Source organism: Poecilia mexicana, unplaced genomic scaffold (genome assembly GCF_051168715.1).
Source record: "Poecilia mexicana isolate PSO_F unplaced genomic scaffold, ASM5116871v1 scaffold_21, whole genome shotgun sequence".
Lineage (NCBI taxonomy): Eukaryota > Metazoa > Chordata > Actinopteri > Cyprinodontiformes > Poeciliidae > Poecilia > Poecilia mexicana.
In genome coordinates, this window is record NW_028263390.1 from 20,246,493 (window position 1) to 20,266,846 (window position 20,354).

General features: G+C 36.8%; 1 protein-coding gene across 1 annotated transcript in view; it reads left to right on the top strand.

Moving 5' to 3' along the window:
- Nucleotides 1–19,290, top strand: part of LOC106923294 (exostosin-1) — a 41,750-nt gene extending 22,460 nt beyond the window's left edge. The window contains exons 5-9 of the mRNA XM_088001694.1: nucleotides 972–1,067; nucleotides 6,853–6,945; nucleotides 13,318–13,478; nucleotides 15,335–15,506; nucleotides 18,704–19,290. Of these exons, the coding sequence (XP_087857820.1) occupies nucleotides 972–1,067; nucleotides 6,853–6,945; nucleotides 13,318–13,478; nucleotides 15,335–15,506; nucleotides 18,704–18,889 (708 nt within the window). The 3' untranslated portion in view covers nucleotides 18,890–19,290. The remainder of the gene's footprint in view (nucleotides 1–971; nucleotides 1,068–6,852; nucleotides 6,946–13,317; nucleotides 13,479–15,334; nucleotides 15,507–18,703) is intronic.
- Nucleotides 19,291–20,354: the final 1,064 nt, after the last annotated feature.

A 20,354-nucleotide genomic window follows, 5' to 3' on the forward strand; every position in this document is an offset into this window, starting at 1 on the left:
ATCATTTTCATTATGAGCCATATCAAAAATCAGAATGTTCCTAAAGGGCCAGTTGTGCCAGAATATATTGATAAAACCAATTACATTGTTAAAATATCAATAAATAATTGTTCGTCCAGGATTTTATGATTAATTTAGTGTTTCTTTTAAATCTTTTGTGGTGACTATTTAGAAATGTTTATAAGGAATTTGTACAGTATTCTCGCTAATGGATGATGTTAAATGTGACTTGACATCAAATAAGACTGCAGTCATTTAAATTCAATGTTTTTGACCAATTTTGAGAAAATCTGTAGTAAAATCAGGAAATAATGTGAAGATTTGTTGATTTTGTGTGAATTTTGCAGATTTGTGAAAAACTGGAAGATGTAATTTGGAATCTAGAGGGCCACATAAAAAGCTACGGCGGGCCAGATTTGGCCCCCGGGCCTTGACTTTGACACCTGTCTTTTAAATTTACAGTATTTTGTGGAATATTTTTTTAATTTTCTAATTTACAAGTTTTTAATTCCCTTGAAAAAATATTTGTACCACATGGACTTTGACTCTTTTCCATTTTTAAACCAAAAACTTTAATGTTTCTAATTGATCCTTGGATTTTTTTGTGTTGCTAATAGTGTAAAATCTGCATTTTCAGACATTCTTCTTTGTGAAACTGGTCAGCTTCAGTCAGATTGGATGTATTTGATGTCTGTAAACTTCAATTTTCCAGTCTCGTCACAGATTAATAGATGGAGTTTGACTGGACTTTGACTGGACCATTCGAACTAAACGCATCTCCAAGAAAAATGGCTCCTTTACAGACTTTACCAGAATAAAAATCCTCCATTTTTCCAAATTACATTTTTAAAAGCATCCAAATTGAAATAATTTTTTATTTTTTATTTTGCAATTTTGTGCTTATTTCTGACTCGACATGCATAAAATAACATCCAGATTCGCTGAAAGCAGCATATGTGTTTTTCATGTAGGTTGTGGTTTTGTGGAACTGTGACAAACCTTTACCTCCTCGAAATAAGTGGCCCTCCACCAGCGTGCCTCTCACTGTCATCGAAGGACAGACCAAGGTAACAGCTGCTGGCTTTCTGTATCCGTTACTGTGTGGAAGTCGACTTCAAGCGATAAAAACATTTATCTGCACTTTAAAAAGATACTTACCAAAAGGTGCTCCAGGAAATTAAACCTCAACATTAAAGCCTGAAGACTTTTTTTTTTATACAACCTTCCATACAAATACTCTTGTTCCTAAAGTTCAAGCTTACATGAATAGTGTCTCTTCTTCCATAAAGTCTCCTTTTCATCTCCTGGGATTTGAGGTTGTACTTTAGGTGTTATTTGATGCTTTTGAGATGCTAATCGGATAATCCTGGTTGGTTAAAAAAAAAAAAACACACACACCTTGTCGCCGCGGTTACACATCAAACCGACTGTCTGAAGGTAAAAAAGTAAGAGCAAAAATCCTTTCAGATGCACAGCATCCAAAAGTCTAGAAAAATGAATAAATCAGAGCTAGGCTAACAAAGCAGCATAGTTCTAGAATAAAAACAAAATGCATCTTTTACTGCATGCTTCTATGGTATAAATGACAATATTTTGTCTTTGTGGATTAAGTTAGCTGTTAGTTTTTATGAGAAAAAAAATCTGGTATTTATAAATATATTTCACCAAATTTTTGACGTCCAAGTTTGAAATTTTATCTTGGTCTAAGAAAAGTTTTTAAAACTAGTCCTGAGCGTTTAAATATAATTGAAATTGGACAATCAGTAATCACAAATAGATATTTATTGTATCTACTTTTAATTTACTTAAAGGGGACCTAGAAATGAGCCATTTCGAAAACTTCCACATTATTAAGTCACCCTGCCCTTTACCTAGCAACCCAAGCAGAGTTCCACCTGTTACTTAGCAACCTCAGCAGAGTTCCACCTGTTACTTGGCAACCTCAGCAGAGTTCCACCTGTTACTTAGCAACCTCAGCAGAGTTCCACCTGTTACTTAGCAACCTCAGCAGAGTTCCACCTGTTACTTAGCAACCTCAGCAGAGTTCCACCTGTTACTTAGCAACCTCAGCAGAGTTCCACCTGTTACTTAGCAACCCAAGTAATCAATGTCAGCTGGTTTTACTACTGTACAATGGCTGCTGGAAAATATAAGTGTTTTGTTGACTTAACATCCACAAACCATTTCCTGGGTTATTTTTATTTGTGTAGGAGGCTCCACTTTTGCTTTTCACGGTTGTATATCTGCGCATCTGCTTGCAGCTATTTTCACGTGTGTGCGTAAACGTTCAGTTGGGTCTGCAGCAGGTTAATTGGATTTAAAGTGACAAGACGGCCTGAAACAGCTCATTCTGAAAAGAATGATTTTGTGCAAAACATTTACTGAGCATGTTTTTATAACCTGTAGACCTCTCCTAACCTGTTTAAAGAAGCATTTAAAAGCTTTAAATACATAAAGAAAAGTGAAACTTTTTTCCATTTTGTTGAAAACGAATCAGAAAACCTGCAAACAAGGTTTTAAATGTAATCAAAGCCGCATATTTCCAATTTGTCAGCCTTTAGACGTACCAGGAGTCCTTTAACAGAACGGAGGACAGGATAAATGACGGTTTAGTTTGATAACCATCTGTCCTTTGCCATCAAATGTTTTATTGTTTCTGAGTAACGCAAACACTTAAAGCAGTGAAACTGAAGGATTCCAGCTTTTATTGTGAGCAATAACAGTACAAATCTGCGGATATTGTTATTTGCAGCATAACTGGGTAATAGTCTTTCTTCAAGAATACCCAGAAGCTGAATAACCTCCCAGCTGTTTCGGGTACTTTTACACTTTAAATTGTTCTAATTTTCTCATTAGTTGCGACCGCTCATCCTCTAAAACACACACCCAGCCTCCCACGCGACCTCTATGTAAACGTCTCTCTGTGTGCGGCTCTCGTCTCGTCGGCTAATTGCTTCTGTTTGTTTTCATGTAAATGTCTCCCCCCTTGAAAATCCGGGGCGACGTTTCCACGGGTGACAGTAAAAAGCCTCTTGCGGTGCGTGCGGTCCTATAATTAGTCATGCGGTATATTGTCGTGCTGCCAGGACAGATGCTCTCGGGTGTGTTTGCTTCGGTTTCTGTTTGCTCCCGCTGTAATAACGACAAACACGCACGCTCAGAAAGTGTCATTTGTCTCAACGGGGCGCAGCAGCACAGTAATTTGTTGTTGGTTATGACTGTTTCTACTCTATAATGCTGAGTGTTATACTCCATCAGCAAACCTTTACTTCTTCTCTGTTGCCTGGCTTCACTCCGCTGTTTTTAATCTCTGTCAGATCAGCTGAAAAACAGGAGCCCAGTCTGCAATCACTTAGCTGCAGACGCATCCAGCCTTGAGGCACAATGACTTTTTAAACATTGTTTCAAAGGAAACTTCAAATCAGAACATATTAACTTCAACATAGCAGAATTAATGGAAGTTTCATCCATAATTTAGCATCTAAGTGATCATAAAATGTTAATTATTAAAGAAATGACCACTCTTAAAACTGCCAATTGATCTCAACTCTGAAGAAATTTCCGAGATGAAAGCAGATATAAGCCGCTTTCAAATATGCAGAGAGGGAAGGAGTGAAGGGAGGTGAAGAAGATAACGGACCACTGAACTGCCAGAGGTATCAGATGGATCTAATCTGAGTCCAGAGGCAAAATGCAATGACGCCGGCCGGAGGGAAGCAGTGGGGGTGGGACGGTTACCCGGACAACTACAAAACCGCCGTGGAGTTTGATTCAGCCGATAAGACGGCTCAAAGCCAGCATTTACTGTAGCGAGAGCAAAATGTTTGAACTGGTAAACAGAAACGACAACAAACGCTGAGGACTGATAGAAATATGAGTCCAGAATGTGGTTAAAGATAAAGACGCTGCATGGTGAGGATCCATTTTGTCTACAAGGATAAAACATGCATAAAAACAAAGTTCATCACGTTTGAGTTTAAAATCTCTTCCTAAATTATATTGTATTAAAATTGCTAACAAACAATTTTAGGCATTTTCTTTACTTATTTAATGATCCATCTTTGTTGTTCTGGGCCGCTCGTTATTTTATCTAGAAATAAATTTTTGACTTTTAAAATATCAGATAACGCTCTAAAATAGAGAAAATCTAACCAAAAAGTAAAATTATGTCATTCAGTCAATTTGTGCTGAAGTGTTTGTCTTCCTGGCTGAATTTATCACCTGACTAATGATTATATAACACTTTGATCCCAAAAAATAACTTTAAAGTGATTCTGTAAAATCGCATGACTGCTTTAAACTGACGTGCTTTTAAATTTCCTGTTTCAGGAAATGTCTTGATAAGTTTGAACTCTGCGTCTAGCAGCTTAATAATCTAAGATAATGAGCTGAGTGATACTTACAGACATCTACGATCTTTGCTAAGCTTCTCTTAAAACCATTTCCAGGAATCTAACAGCAGCTAAAATGAAGATTAATTTAATTGGCATCAAATCTTGGCTAATTCAAGATGAAACCAACAAATATTAAAACAGCGGCTTGTTTTTAAGGCTCCTGGGTGAAGAAACGTGCAGTCGACCTCAGCCTGCACGCTAATGCATCATGCTGGCACACATGTAATAAACTAAACTGGCTTTCTACTGTAGGCTTGTGCCTTCTTAGTTTCCTTTTTACACGCTAATAATGTTGCAGCTGCAGCTCCTGTCGGCACATTACACCATGTCCACCAAGGCATGTCCAACAAAGCAGTGATAATCTGTTGCTGTTTGTCTATTTTAGGGTTTCCTTCAGTGTACTGTAAGCCTGGCGGGCCGACAGGTTTTATTTGTCCTCGCCAGGCTGAACAATGTTTAATTTATTTTCTTTTTCTATTTTTTTGTATTTTATTTTTCATTTCATTCACTCAATAATAAATAGGAATAGTTCATGTAACTATTAAACACTAAGTTATGTATTCAGTAATATATTGTTTAATTATTCTAGTTTGTTTTTATTACTACATGTATCTATAGTTAGAGTTATAGTTTATAGATATAAACTTATATCTTCCCCTTATTAACATGAGGAGAAAATTGGCTATTTAACTTAAATTATTAGATATATTTCAAATACACAACAAAATATCAGCTTATTCGACACCATATCGCTTCGTTATGATTTTTAAATTTCTTTAAAAACCAAAAAGAGATTTAATTGTTTTATCTTACTGTCGAGATTTTTCCATAAACTGAAATTTTTAACTGAAATATATATTTCCATTGTCCAGGTTGATGGAATCAACTTACTCGCTCACTCACTCATTGGTTACCTAGCAACTCACTCACTCTTTGGTTACCTAGCAACTCACTCACTCTTTGGTTACCTAGCAACTCGCGCTCTCTCTGGTTAGCTAGCAACTCGCTCACTCTCTGGTTACCTAGCAACTCGCTCACTCTTTGGTTACCTAGCAACTCGCTCACTCTTTGGTTACCTAGCAACTCGCTCACTCTGGTTACCTAGCAACTCGCTCACTCTGGTTACCTAGCAACTCGCTCACTCTGGTTACCTAGCAACTCACTCACTCTTTGGTTACCTAGCAATTCACTCACTCTTTGGTTACCTAGCAACTCACTCACTCTTTGGTTACCTAGCAACTCACTCACTCATTGGTTACCTAGCAACACGCTCACTCTCTGGTTATCTAGCAACTCACTCACTCTTTGGTTACCTAGCAACTCGCTCACTCTGGTTATCTAGCAACTCGCTCACTCTCTGGTTACCTAGCAACTCACTCACTCTTTGGTTACCTAGCAACTCGCTCACTCTGGTTACCTAGCAACTCGCTCACTCTCTGGTTACCTAGCAACTCACTCACTCATTGGTTACCTAGCAACTCACTCACCCATTGGTTACCTAGCAACAACTTGTTGAGTAATTGGCACAGCAGCAGCTTAAAGTTTTGCCTTGTAACTGATTAAAGCTAAAAAACAACAATGTGGAGTAAAAACTGCAGATAAAACCAGAAATGTCACGTCACCATTTTGGCAGCATTTAGGCATTTAAAACGATTAACAACAATCATCAACATCGACTGATACGAAACACAGATATCGTGATACGTTTTTCAACCAAATTCAGCGCACAGTAAAACTGATATGACAAACTTTATTTAATTTAAAGTTAACAAAACAGCCAAGTAAATTAGTACTTTAGAATTTATCCGGAAAATTATTTACGGGAGGCTAAATGTGCTAAAATTAGTTAATGCGCTAAATGAAAAATTAGCTTTGAAATTAGCATCTAAGGCCTAAAGATGCAGTCCAGTAAACAATCAGTGAAACTTATCATTACAGTACAGTTTGTAAATTAGATAAATGTGAAGTTAATTTACAAACATATTTTAGTTGTGTATTCATGTTTGTTCAAAATAATGCTTAGATGTATTCAACATTTTTAAGGTGAGGAACCAGAACTTTCCTTTTCCTCAAACATCAATTTCTGTCCCTTCATTTGTTCTCCAAACAAACAGTTGAATAATTCATGCTTTAATTACGAGTCAATAACTTCAGCGGCCATCTTTAGGCTGATGGATCTGGGTCCACAATGTTTTCTGTCAGGCGCTGAATTGATAGTCACACAAAAAGCTATTAGGCGCGCTCGCTGATCGACAGACCAACAGCTGGGGGTGAAACAACTATTTGTTTATTAAGTTCAGATTTTTTACGTCTCCCTACAAATAATCATTCAAAAATGAAGTAAATGAGATTTATTTGACCTTTTAAAGCTGCTTTGTCTCTGTGGGGCCTGAAGTTTTTCTTGTTTTGGATTCATTAGACTATATTAATCTATGATGGTGTCCGTTTTGCTCTGCAGACGATGAGCAGTCGTTTTTTCCCGCACGACGACATCATCACCACCGACGCCGTGCTCAGTCTGGATGAAGACTCTGTTCTCTCAACCAATGAGGTGAGTTATTGATTACAAACCAGAGAACTTGGACACAAATACTTCATCTAGAAAACGAGGTGAGGCAGCCATGCTGTCAGCACACGACGCCACTAGACAAAGATTACAACTTCTGAATTAATCTGGTCACAGTCAGTCCTGTTAGCGCACCATTCTCCCACCCAGCGAAGGAATGCAGTCCCATAACTTTAATTATTAAAAAATAAATTACTTTCAGTAATTCATTCAAAAGGTAAATGGTTATGGTCAGGCTGCACAATCACTCCCTACAAACTGGGTAAACGGAAAAGCTAGTTACGCTAACAGTAAAACATAAGCCCTGCTAACGCTAAAGCGCTACACTAACAGTATTTAACAGAAGCTAATGCTAACATGTAACTTCAATTCAAATAATGTCAGTTTAAATGTCTGATTCTAGTTTAATGTTTTTAAGGTTCTACAAGCTTTTTGTTTTTTGATTTAATTTACTTAGCTTAGCTTAACAATTTTCTGTTTTGTTGGTTGTGTTTGGCAACAGTTTAACATTTTAATTTCTGTTGCATTAAGCAACATAAAAAGCAAAATTTGAACCAACATTAAGCATTAATCAAACATCAGTTCTGCTACAGCTAAAGCACTATACCAACATGCTAATTGGCAGACGCTAACGCTAAAGCGCTAACTTTAATTAACTTTAATTCACCATTTTAAACATCACAATAAATGTTCCTTAATGCCCTTCTAGAAAAAATAAATAATGTGAGAAAAGGAAATGGATCTGCTGTGTAAACAGTTCCCCACTTCAAAATAAAAGCATGGATATAAACAGCTAACAGTCGATAGCCAAAATCTCAGCACAGATGAACTTTACTCAACTGAAAGTTTACAAAACAACCTAGTAAATTAGTGTTTTAGAATTTATCTGGAAAAAGTAAAAGGAACATAAGTTATCAAAAATGCTAAAGCGCTAAACTGAAATTAGCAGATTAGCATAAGTGTGCCCACCACTGTAAGCCTTAATACAATTTTAAAAATAAATGTCAGATATGTGTCACTCAATAAAATGTTCATACATCACATACACTTAAAAAAAACAACAAACAAACCAAAAGGTATTTTAGACATTAAAAGTGAATGTTTTTAAAACCTGCAAACATTTATTTTTTACATAGATGGGGAGGTAAATTAATAGGATATTATAATAAAACAAAACCACTCAAAAATCCAAAACCTCACTAGAATGCTCACTTTCAGTTGAAACTGGGACAGTTTATTAGTAAAAAGCATTTTTTGTCCTCTTCCCACTGTGATCTCTGTCTCACTTCCAGTCGGTTTCAGCCAGTAGGAGGATGAGGTGATACCTTGACACAGTATTGATCCGTACTGAAATGGCACAAGCCGTCCACGTAAAGTCATGAATAATGATCAAAATAAATGAATTGCCTCACGCTGCTAAACAGTGCAGCAACCACTCAGAGGTAAACAAGTGTTTAAGCTTAACCTGCAAGAATCTGGCTTCTTTTTCAACATTCCTGTGTTGATGACTTTAAAGATGGAAGAAAAACCTGAAAAGTGAAGAAGAAACAGCAAGAAATGGAGAGGAAGGAGAAAAGATGGAGCAATTAAAGGGACAGAATGCATAGCAACAATTACGGCTCAAAGAGGAAAGTAAAGAGCCGGCTGAGTAAGATTTAATGAAAAACAAAGTGCTTTCATGGAGTCAGGAGTTTTGCCAGAGCCATTACCTCAGCGTCTGTATCGTTACTCTGTCAGAGCACAAAGGGTATATTTGATGTTGCTAAAACAGAGGATGAGAAACACTCCAGTGGCATTCATTTAGGACAATTTAAAGAACCGTGAATCGTACCAGTGTCCATTTTAAAGTACAATCTGATGTGTAGGCAATCAGTAAATTTACTAAAACTAACAAAAACAAAACAGATTCACCAACCTGTGGCAGGTTATAAACGCCTGTTCTTTAACAGGAGTTAATCAGATTAATCGTGATGAATCAGTTATTCAAATAATCACCAACTGATTTAGTAATCAATTAATCGTTATTTGTAGTGACTCATTTTCAAAGCAGTATTTAAGCTAAACCTGTCAAACATATTTACATTTTACATTTAACAAGGGGAAAAAACAAACTTAGTAAATATGTCACAATACATTTTTCTAGACGATAAATTTTCCCAGAAGTTATTGCGATAAATGATAATATTGTTGTTTTGAGACCATTTTCAAGAAATTTGATTTTCAGTAAACTTTAAATTCTAATTAATATTTAACACTGTAACTGAAAGACATTTTAAATAAAATAAATAAAACAACAAATTAAAAATGTCCAGTTGAGACCAGAGAACTAGACTGAAGACTTTTATCGTCTAGTTTTTGGTAGAAAAAGAGAAAAACGATAAGTCATGCAAATGGAAATTATTGATTTTGCTCTAATTTATTATGCGATTAATTGATTTATTGATTATCGAGACGCTCCTAGTTCTACCCAAAACTCAAGCTGCACAGTTTCAACTTCACCCAGTTCACAGTTTGTGGAAAAAATCTATTAATCACATTTTTCTGTCTAATTAATAATTGGTTAATGGAAGTAATTGACAACACATCAGCACTGATGTTGCACCAAGCAGAAAGAGCTGAACCTTTCACATTAATGTTGTATCTTTGATACAAATAATCAAATTTACACAAAAGGAATGGCAATAAAATATTTTTTAAATAGATTTGAATTGTACTTCTAATATTGCACAAAAAAAGGTTTAAATAAAAATCTGCAGAATGGGCCAATTTTCTTATCCGATTAATTGATTAATCGTTAAAACAGTCCATAAATTAATCGATAACTAAAATAATCGTTAGTTCCAAGTGGGAGCAGCTGCTTTCTTCCTGAAACAGGAGCAATAAGAAGCTAATCAGTGAATCTCTAATGCTCTGATTAATTCATCTGTCCTGGTGCCCTTTAAATATTCGGAGCGGAGAGAAAATCGCCACGATTGAACATTCATTAGCATTTTTCATATTGCATTATTTCAGCAAAGCTTGACTTTGCCAGTTTGCTGATTGTTATTTCGGTTAATTAAATTAGTTTTATTTCACCAGGAGAGATTAGAGAAGACAAAACAGACGCCTCTCCTTCGGCGCTGCATGCAGGAATTGGTGCAACTAAAGCAGAACTCCAATTAACCTGCAAATGTTAAATTATATGTTAAAGTTGTTGCAGCTCATGTTAGATTTCTGAATGTAAATTTAATTTCAGTATGATTTCAAATGTTTTTACTACCTTACCTACTATTTAACCACTAAAGCACTAATTTACCGGTACTTATTTTTTCTAACCTTTATTGATTTAACACTTTACTCACCATCATATGAATCAACACAGATTTTGTTCTGCTTTTGGGTTTTAAGTCTCAAAAAGTAAACAGACTTCAGATTAACGAGCTCTCAAAATCAGTTTGTCCAGTTAAAAAAAAAAAAGCTTTCATAAGAAGCTTTTTTTGTGCCTCTTGAACATCCATTAACTTTCTACTTTTTAACACATTTGTTAATATTTTCTGACTTTGTCTTAATTTTGTGAATTTTGTTGCCGATTTCTGTTGTAAAAATATGAATTTAATGTAATGTTTTTTGCTAGTTTTCCTGCTGTTAAACATTTATCATTTTTTAAAAGTAAAGCAACAGCAGTTAAATCTAAAACATGGGCTAAATGATTTTGGAGTTAGCAGCTGGTATGTTAATCTTACTAAAATCACGGTTTTCTTCTGTATTCCCATCAAATTCTGATCCGTAACTCGTATTTCCAACTGGCAGCAAATTTAAAATATGTATTTTTATTCAACTATATTCAATAATCCCACTGGGATTCAGAATATCTTTAAAACAAGACTTGTTAAAGTAAAAACACTGGTTTGCAACAACAGTAAGTTCTCCCTACGGTTATCATAGTTATCAAAAACTAACATTCCAATACTTTGACCTAAAAATGAAACAAAGTATGAAAAAGTTAATTAAACTGAATTATACAAAAAAATCAACAAAATAAAATAAATTAAAACCCTGGTTCCTCTAAAAGCAGAAAAGTTTTTGCAAGTTTTCTTCCAAATAAATCAAATACCTCAGGCTCAACAGTGCAACAATATCTGAAAAAGAAAAACACTGAAAACTGAAGCAGGTACCAGGGCTTACAATGCCTTGTGCTCGTCTTATCTCATGACATTGGACACATTAAACCCAAATGTCAGGAGAGATTTGAAACAGATCTATTGGTAGATCGACCCTCTGATCCGTAGATCAATGTCGGCCTTGTAGAATCTATTAGTATGTATAACACAAAGTTGTACTTTTATCACTTCGTACGACATCTCAATGACTTCTGTGTTAAATCACAGTAACTGAGCTGCATTCATTGCAAATTAACGGACTAATCTTTAATGCCCCAACAACAGAAGTATGAATAAGAATAAGGAGTCCTGTAATCTGTCATTGACACACCATTTTACCTCTTCATCACCGAGGGGAAAATTAGATTTGCAGGATATTATTAATCCTTTCAGCCCGGCTGTGGAGACGTTTTGACGCGCTCAGACTCAACCACACGCCGCCAACGCGCCAATTGATCGGCGGCTGCATTGGGAGCGGCAGCTGCAACCTTTCTCTCGGCTTAGCGCCGCCGCTTTACAGTAATTGCTCACACGATTCATGACAGAAGCCGCAAGGCATCACTAAAGAACATCCACTTTCAGGGCTCTCCTCCCCAACGCCGGCTCTTCTTCCGTGCAGTTGTGGTAATTAATTTTCTGTCGGCTTCCCCAGGTGATGTGCGCGCGCCGGTGTCTGTGTAGCCAAGTATTTCATTATGTGCTGATCCCCTTATTCTCTGGTGTGTCTGCCCGCGTGTCTCAGTGGTGCTTTTGAATTCAAAGGAGGGTCTTTGTCAGGTGGATCAGACTCCTTCAAGGACGGCCAGGTGCTCCACACAATCCCACATAAGGTTTCTACTTTACTGCTGCGTTTTTGTCATCGATAGGAATTTAAATATTGTTCATCTACTTTTGTTTTGTCCTGAGGGTTTTTTTTCAGTATGGTGAAAAAATTACAGAAGAATAAAGAAATAAACTTGAGTAAATCGGATTGAGGACTTTGCCAATTAAAGACCTTACAGGTGAAACATTAAAGTAAAATCACATTTTGCACATTTTTATACTTCCATTTTGTTTTCTACTGCTTCTAAAAACAGACCAAACGCTTAAAGAATTCACCCAGCTGTTTTTTTGGCAACAAGTTGATGTTTTTGGTGTCTGAGGAATGATCTGTTTAAAAACCTCCAAATCAGCAGGCATTGACCCCTCACCTAACAGCGCCAGCAGAGTTCCGCCCGTTACCCGGCAACGCCAGCAGAGTTCCGCCCGTTACCCGGCAACGCCAGCAGAGTTCCGCCCGTTACCCGGCAACGCCAGCAGAGTTCCGCCCGTTACCCGGCAACGCCAGCAGAGTTCCCGCACGTTTTGGTCAGCACTGTATGTGCTGCATAATAGACACATGTTTTACTGTTCACTTCTCATCCAGAAATAACTTGCTCCATTCCTTTTGGTCATGCAGGAGGCTCCACTTCTGCTTTTCAAAGCTGTACGATTGTAGAATTGTTTGCAGCCATTTTCACGTGAGTGTAAATGTTGAGTTGGGGGTCGTGGTCAACAGCAGCTTACTTAGATTTAATGTAACAAAGGGCCCTAAAATCAAATTGTCTAAGAATGATGTAGTGTAAAACATGTTCTGTTAGCCCGTTGTCCTGTCCTAACCTGTTCAAGGAATCAAAATAAATCACTTCCAGTACGTTTGGAAGCCACCGTAATCCTCATAAAAATCACTGATGCTCCTGGAAGTATGTGGAGTTTTAGCATTGCAATATATAGACTGGGAAAACAGAACAAAATAAAATGTTGAGGTCTGCTGTCCATTATCAAGTTCACATCAGAATTTTTTAAGTTGCTTTTTGTGGCTCCAGTTTGACTTCATGTAGGAATTACACACCTCAGAAAGACCCACCTGAACAAACTTACCCTGTCATATAAAACAGCTCCGCCTGATTCGACCTGTATAGTTTGCTACAGATTTCCCACACAGCTACGAAGACGGCTTGACAGATGAAAGACATTCAGCCAGGTCACCTGTAGAGGCAGAGCTACATTAAAAGCTGCAGTAACTTCTTGACGAGTGAAATCATTACATTGCATTTCTGTTGACAGCTGGCTCCAAATCTTACACTGTTCAAAGCTAAAGTGCTAAAAGAGAAGAAAGAAGGCAACTGCTGTGATTTCCATTTACCCTCAATTTTCTTCTCTTTCCACCCTGGCTGTCCTTGCTTTTATGCTTCCCCAGGTGGACTTTGCTTTCATTGTATGGCAAAGTTTTCCGGAGCGGATTGTGGGTTATCCGGCGAGGAGCCACTACTGGGATAGTTCCAGATCACGCTGGGGCTACACCTCCAAGTGGACTAATGACTACTCCATGGTACTTACAGGAGCAGCTTTTTACCACAGGTACAAAGTCCTGAATGACGTCCAGCTGACCAGAAAAAGCCCTGCACTTATTTTTATTCACAGAATCCTTCTTTTACTCAGAATATGCTTCTAGAAATACAACCAGACAAGAAAATGGCATATAATAAGATGCATACAATAGACACGTCTTTTAATTAACTATCTGCATGTATTTCTGTGTTTTTAACTAAACCATCGATGTCCCAAGTGATTGGCAGCGCTAAGACCCGCCTCTTGGCTCTGATTGGTTGTTTTTGGTGCATTTCTTCAAACAGCATTGGTAGCTCAGAGGAAGTGGAGATTATTATCTCTATTATAAACTGTCACAATATGGAGATAGTTTTAACAGATATGTAAAAAGAAAAGTTTCAAACTGCGGGTTTAAGCTCATGTGATAGAAATGAAGAATAATTTAAAAAGTAAAACTGGCACTACTTTAAAACAAATGTGCATTTCTGTGCATCGACTAAAACTATTGAACAGTTTGAATGAGTGGAAGAAATGCTTCATCATAAATCAAACATTTTATAAGAAAAATATAATTTCGTCTTTTGTTCTTCTGACTTAATTTAAAATTTATTGAAATTTTATTTTAAAATTATTGAGTTTATACAAGATTATTTAATAAATCATTTAAATGATTGTCACCGACTAATCACTAACAGACGTTTAAAAACAGCATTTGCAGAAAAAACAACATATTCAGAGTAATTAAGCCAAATCTGTACAAAATATATTTATACATTTTGCATTTAAATTAAAAAGCGTATTTGTCTGTAAATGTTCTGCCTAGAACTCAAGTGGCATTTTTAGCTGCCACTTTGGCTTCGAATGCACCTCGTTCAGATTCTGCATAAAAAATATTAAGCGCCATTTACTGTACAGTTATTAATCGGTTAGTCCAAAAAATAATCAGCAGATCAGCCCTACACTGTACTGATGTTAAGCCAAGCAGTAATGCTGATGATAAAAGTATTTTTTTAGCTGCAGATAATCAGGTGTTCACTAAAGGAAGCCTGTTGTGGCAATAAAATGTTTATTTTGTTGCTTAAAAATGAATTGAAATGTTTATTTGCAACTTTTACTGTATTTCTAATGTATAAAAAATGTATAAATGAAAAATGAGCAGAATGTGCCGATGTTTTATCCACTAATCATTGCAGTTATTTACCGGATGTCATCTGTGAGGACAGATGCTGTCCATTGTCCACAGTAAAGCTCATTCTGTCATTAGTACTGTTGGCTCTTTGGGTTGTAATTGTCCTGCAATCGGCTCCAAGCCAAACCTTTAAAACATCCACATTAACCGTTTTCATTCACTGAGCTCATCCTACTCATTTCCTTCACTAGAGAATAACGTGAAACAATATAGCTTTCTCTACTGCCCTGTTATCTAAAAGTGTTTAAAATGTGATACTAGTAATGAAATGTGAAAGAAAAAAGGGTAGACTGGAGCATGTAGCCGAGCGGTAAATTGAACAGCCGAGAGTGTTCCTCTCCAAAGGGATTCCAGGCGTCTTGTCTCGCAGATAAACGGCTTTCTCTTCGCTCCATTGTTTGGATGCTGAATGCACCTCCTTAGTTCTTTTGTTATTTCGACTCTCAAATGCCAACAAAAGCAGACAACACGAATTAGAGGTGGTGTGTGTGTGTGTGTGTGTGTGTGTGTGTGTGTGTGTGTGTGTGTGTGTGTGTGCGTGTAAGAGCGAGCGAGTGCAGACCTTGGCAGGGAGGTAAAAGACCTGACAGTGATCTAGTGTTCCCACGCTGCGAGAGCAACACAACAGCAGCACTGAATTTAAAAGACCAGAACGAGGAATCCAGAACGCTGAAGCTCTCTTCACTGTGTGCATCAGATACTACCACTTCCTGTTCACTCACTACATCCCAGCCAGCCTGCTGACCATGGTGGACCGCATGGCCAACTGCGAAGACATCCTGATGAACTTCCTGGTTTCAGCCGTCTCCAAGCAGCCGCCGATCAAAGTCACACAGAAGAAGCAGTACAAGGAGACCATGATGGGCCAGGTGACGCAGTTTCACTGAAACACAAGAACACACAACACACTAGATTGATTACTTTAAAATTACTTGATTCACTAATAAAGGCAGCTTAGAGCTTCTTTTAGTGTTGTAGTTTGGCCTCCATCCAGCAAAGGGCGCTGCTGGTCATCCTTAAGAGGAGCCAGTAGACACAGAAATAAAGATGGGGGAACCACACCAGTATGAAGGTGCAATAGGGCCATTATAGATAGAAAACAAAAGGAGAAGTACATTTCCGCCAAATTTGAGGATAATCTCAGAAATTTTCTAGAAAAAACATGGACATTTATGAACTTGAAAAGGCAAATATTGACTAGAAAAACAAGTCAGAAATTTTGAGAATAATCTCAGAAAGTTTCTAGAGAAAACACGTGGAAATTTCTGAGCTAGAAAAAACTCAGATTAATTTCATACATTTTTGTAGATAAAACTTGGAAATTTCAGAGTCTGAAAAGTTGAAAATTTGCTAGAAATTTTTTTAGGATCCTTTCAGAAATTTTTAAGAAAAAAATGGAAATTTTAGAGTTCCAAAAGCCAAAAAATTGCTAGAAAAAATATAGGAAATTTTGAGTTTAATCTAAGAAATTTTCTACAAAAGAATTTGACATTTATTCTTGAAAAGGAAACATTAGCCAGGAAAAAAACTAAAAAAATTTGAGTTTAATTTCAAATTTTCCAGAGAAAACATTAAAATGATATAAAATGATCTTTTATTAATTATTAAACTTAAAATAATGTTGAAATTTGTTTTTTTTGTGCTGTAGAATCAACTTCTTTGATCTTATAAAGTCAAACTGCTGATGTGTTATCTTAACCTTGAAGCACAATTTAACACTTAGTGAATTTAGAGAGACCAGATTACCAAAATGACCTGGAATTTAGCAGAAAGAGACAAAACCTGCAAAATGAACTGAAAAAGAAGGTTTGTTTGCAGGATATAAGTAATAAATTAATAAAGGAAAGTTGAGGTGAAGGACCAAAAGAAAGAAATGAGGATTTATGGAGAAAGTATAGGATTTACTGAACAGCAAACACATTTGTATGCAAGGATTCTGACCAAATAAAATACTGGAAAATAAATATATTGAACTCTATAATAATGCCAATGCCAGCTACCGCCATGCTATAAATGTCTGTGCTGTAAATCATCCAGCGCCTGAAGTGGAGACTGATTGCAGCTCTAAGGCGGCACAGGCTCTGAAAGATTTAAAAATCAAAGTGAGTTAGCAGCAGATTGAGTCAGAAACACGATACTCTATTTATCATTAAACAAGTCAGGAAGAGCGTTTCCTTCTTCTACTCTTTAACGAGCTATTTATATGTTCCAGGTCAGTTTTCAGTTTGAAGGTCTTCCAAATTAAAGTTTATATCCGTTCACCAGAATACTTCAGATAAAAAATAGAAATACATTTCTATGAAGATTTAAAATGGGCAGATCATTTCCATTCACATTTTATTGAAAGCAATTTTGTTTAATGTATTTTATTTATGTTTTGGTTGTGTGGGGTTGTAAATTTTCATTTAATTATTATTTTTGGATATTTAAAATGTCTTATCCAGTTCCAGTGTTGAACGTTCGTCACAAAATTAAAGAGGGAGAACTTGCAGTTTTATGACATTATTAATGCTTAATAATGGCCTCAAAACGACAGTGTTACTGTTTAACGCAATAATTTCTGGGACAAGAAAAAAAAATTGTCATCATGATGAGCTTACCAATATTCACAACCAGTTGCTTCAGTGTTTTGGTAGAAATTACGAATTTTGCATAAGAAGCAGTTAATCAAATTATCAATCAGTCCCTCCAGTTTCTTGAGGATCAAATCAACAAACCCAGCACTTTTTTGAACTAATACATAATTGGGGGTTTATTGCAGATTTTTCTCAAAAATTGTCAAAAGCTTTACTTATACTAAACAGCTGCCTCAGTTTTAATTGATGTCAGATTATAATCCATGCAAGTAATAAAGTCTCATTTACCTTCATAAATATTTCCAGATTAAAACCACAAACACTGATTCCTATTACAAAAAATCACAAAATCCTGGATCAGATCTTCAGTATTATTTCATTTTAAGGATTCATTGATATTTTATCAGTTTGTGATCAGGTTTCATCAACACATTCTGGCACAACCGGCCCTTTAAGAGCGTTCATGATCTTGATTTGGCCCAAAACGAAAATGAGTTTGACACCGTTGTTGCATAGGAAAGCCCAACATGTGCTGTGTGTGTGTGTGTGTGTGTGTGTGTGTGTGTGTGTGTGTGTGTGTGTGTGTGTGTGTGTGTGTGTGTGTGTGTGTGTGTGTGTGTGTGTGTGTGTGTGTGTGTGTGTGTGTGTGTGTGTGTGTGTTGACGTAGCCAGCTCAATGTCAGGTTCTGATTGATGGCCTGACCACAGGCAGGACGATGACTCTGCAGTATGAACTCGGTGATTAATGTCTTAATTGTGAAGGCAGCACAGCAAACCAAGATTTACCCCCGACTTCACTCATTTCACTTTTCCTGCCTCTCAACTGTTGATTTGTGACTTTGCTTCAAGCAACGCAGGCGAGACATTTAGCACCAAGACGGTAAAAGTAGCTGAAATGTTTGGGAAACTTTGACCAACAAGAGCAGCTTCGATGAACTGATGTTGAGGAGTTTTGTGTTTTTGGAGGAAAATGTTGATCCTAGTGCCAAACCGCGTATGTCACTTGATTTGTTGGAGTTTAATTATCCTACATGACCTCCAGCAGCCATTGGATCAATCTCCTCATCCCAACGCCAAGCCTGATTCTGCTTCCCTCGAGTTTCCCCCAGCTTCACACTCTAATAGAGGGCCTTTCAAATTCAGGAAGAAAGTATAAGACATTAAATGCATGTATCAGACTTCTGAAGACGAACAGGGGCACAAAAAACTGTTTTTTCACAGAATTCAGATTTTATTTCTCAGAATTAGGATTTCTATAAGGGTTGTATTGGGGTTAAAAGGAGGGTTGGCATTGGGGTTATAAAAACTTTTACCGCGCAAAAGTACTTGCACTCTTTAAACATTTTATATTACAACCACACCTATACTTTGGAAGTCACTTCTGTATAGGACAAAATGTTCTTTTTACACCAATTCTAATCTATATGCATTTTGTATCCGACTGTTGACTTTTCATTCTCCCTTTTCTCTCCTTCATCCTCTGCACTCAGGGCTCCAAAGCATCTCGATGGGCTGACCCAGACCATTTCGCTCAGCGACAGACCTGCATGAACGCCTTCAGCCGATGGCTGGGCTTCATGCCTTTGGTGCACTCCCAGATGAGGCTGGACCCCGTCCTATTCAGGGACCAAGTTTCTATACTGAGGAAGAAATACAGAGACATTGAGAGACTCTGAAGGCAAAACTCACACAGAAACTCAGAGCCTCATCTGGAACATGGGCGGTTCAGAAGGACAAAAACGAACGAACAGGATGGGGTTCTATGAGAAGAAAAACCTGCAGGCAAAAGATCAAAAAGTGGAGTATATGGAAAAGACTGCTTGTTTTTATGGATAAGTGTCACCCACAACATTAAAACCACCAGTGTTATATGGACAGAAGAGGATTAGGGACACAGAAATAAAGAAATGAGTTTTTTATCATAATTTTCATTTAATGTCAGATTAGTCAAAATTATGAGAAAAAGTCAGAATTCTATGGAAACAAAATCTGAATTGGTCAGAAAATTTACTTTTTATATCAGAAGATTAAAGCCAAAATTATGAGTTAGAATTTTGTAAAAAAAAAAAAAAGAAAAGTACAATCAGAATTTAGACTTTTCTCAGAATTCTGACTTTATTCTTCTGTGATTAAATGTCAAAATTCTGAGAAAGAAAATCAGAATTCTCTTTTTTCCAAATGGTCCTAATCTCCTTCCATAGCAGGTTTCTGTTCTGCAGTCATCTGGAAGGAAAATCTCAGATTTATGCTGTGATAAATTATGACCAGTAACAGTTTTAATCTTGTGGCTGATCAGTGTATGTGAATGCAACAAAAAACCTAGACATATTCTAGATATTTGCAATCAAAAGACAAAAAATGTTTAACGAAGAAAGTTTGAAGAAAGTTTACTGTGAAATATGTTTGGAAGTATTACAGGAATGAAAGGTCTTGTGAAGATGTGTACAGAAATCACTCAACATGGACAAAAAGAATGAAACTCAGACTGTATGCCACTTGTACACTACTGTAGATTTTTGGCAGCAGTTGCTCGCTGTATGATGCCAATAAAAATGAAATAAAGAGATATTATATAGAAGGAAAGAAGTTGTCAACTTTATTTCGTGTTCTTTAGTTTTTCAAACAAAAATTATCCATCTTAAACCTTTTCATGCTAATGAGGTGTAATGCAAGTGAAACAAAAAAAAATAAATAGTGGACACTAAATTCCCAAAAGTACTCAAACTCAAAAAGGCTGATAGCAAAACACAGCTTCACATGTAAGAAAAAACATGTGTATGTAGTGAGATCCTGTGAAACTATGCAAATTCACAGTTTCCACATTTTTGTACTTCCATTTGAGTTTCAACTGCATCTAAAACATCCCAAGCTCTTAAAAAAAACACACCCAGACATTTTTTGGCAATAAGTTAATATATTTTGGTGTCTAGAAAATGAGCCGTTTCAAAAAATCTCCTGATAAGTCACATTCAACAGGCGCTGCACTGTTGCCTAGCAACCTCAGCCAAGCCCAGCCCGTTCCCTAGCAACCCAAGCAGAGCTCCAGCATGTTTGGTCAGCTAGTTTTACTTTTGTATGCACTGTACAATGACTGCTGGAAAAGACAAGTTTTTTGTTACCATCCAGAAACCACTTGCCAAA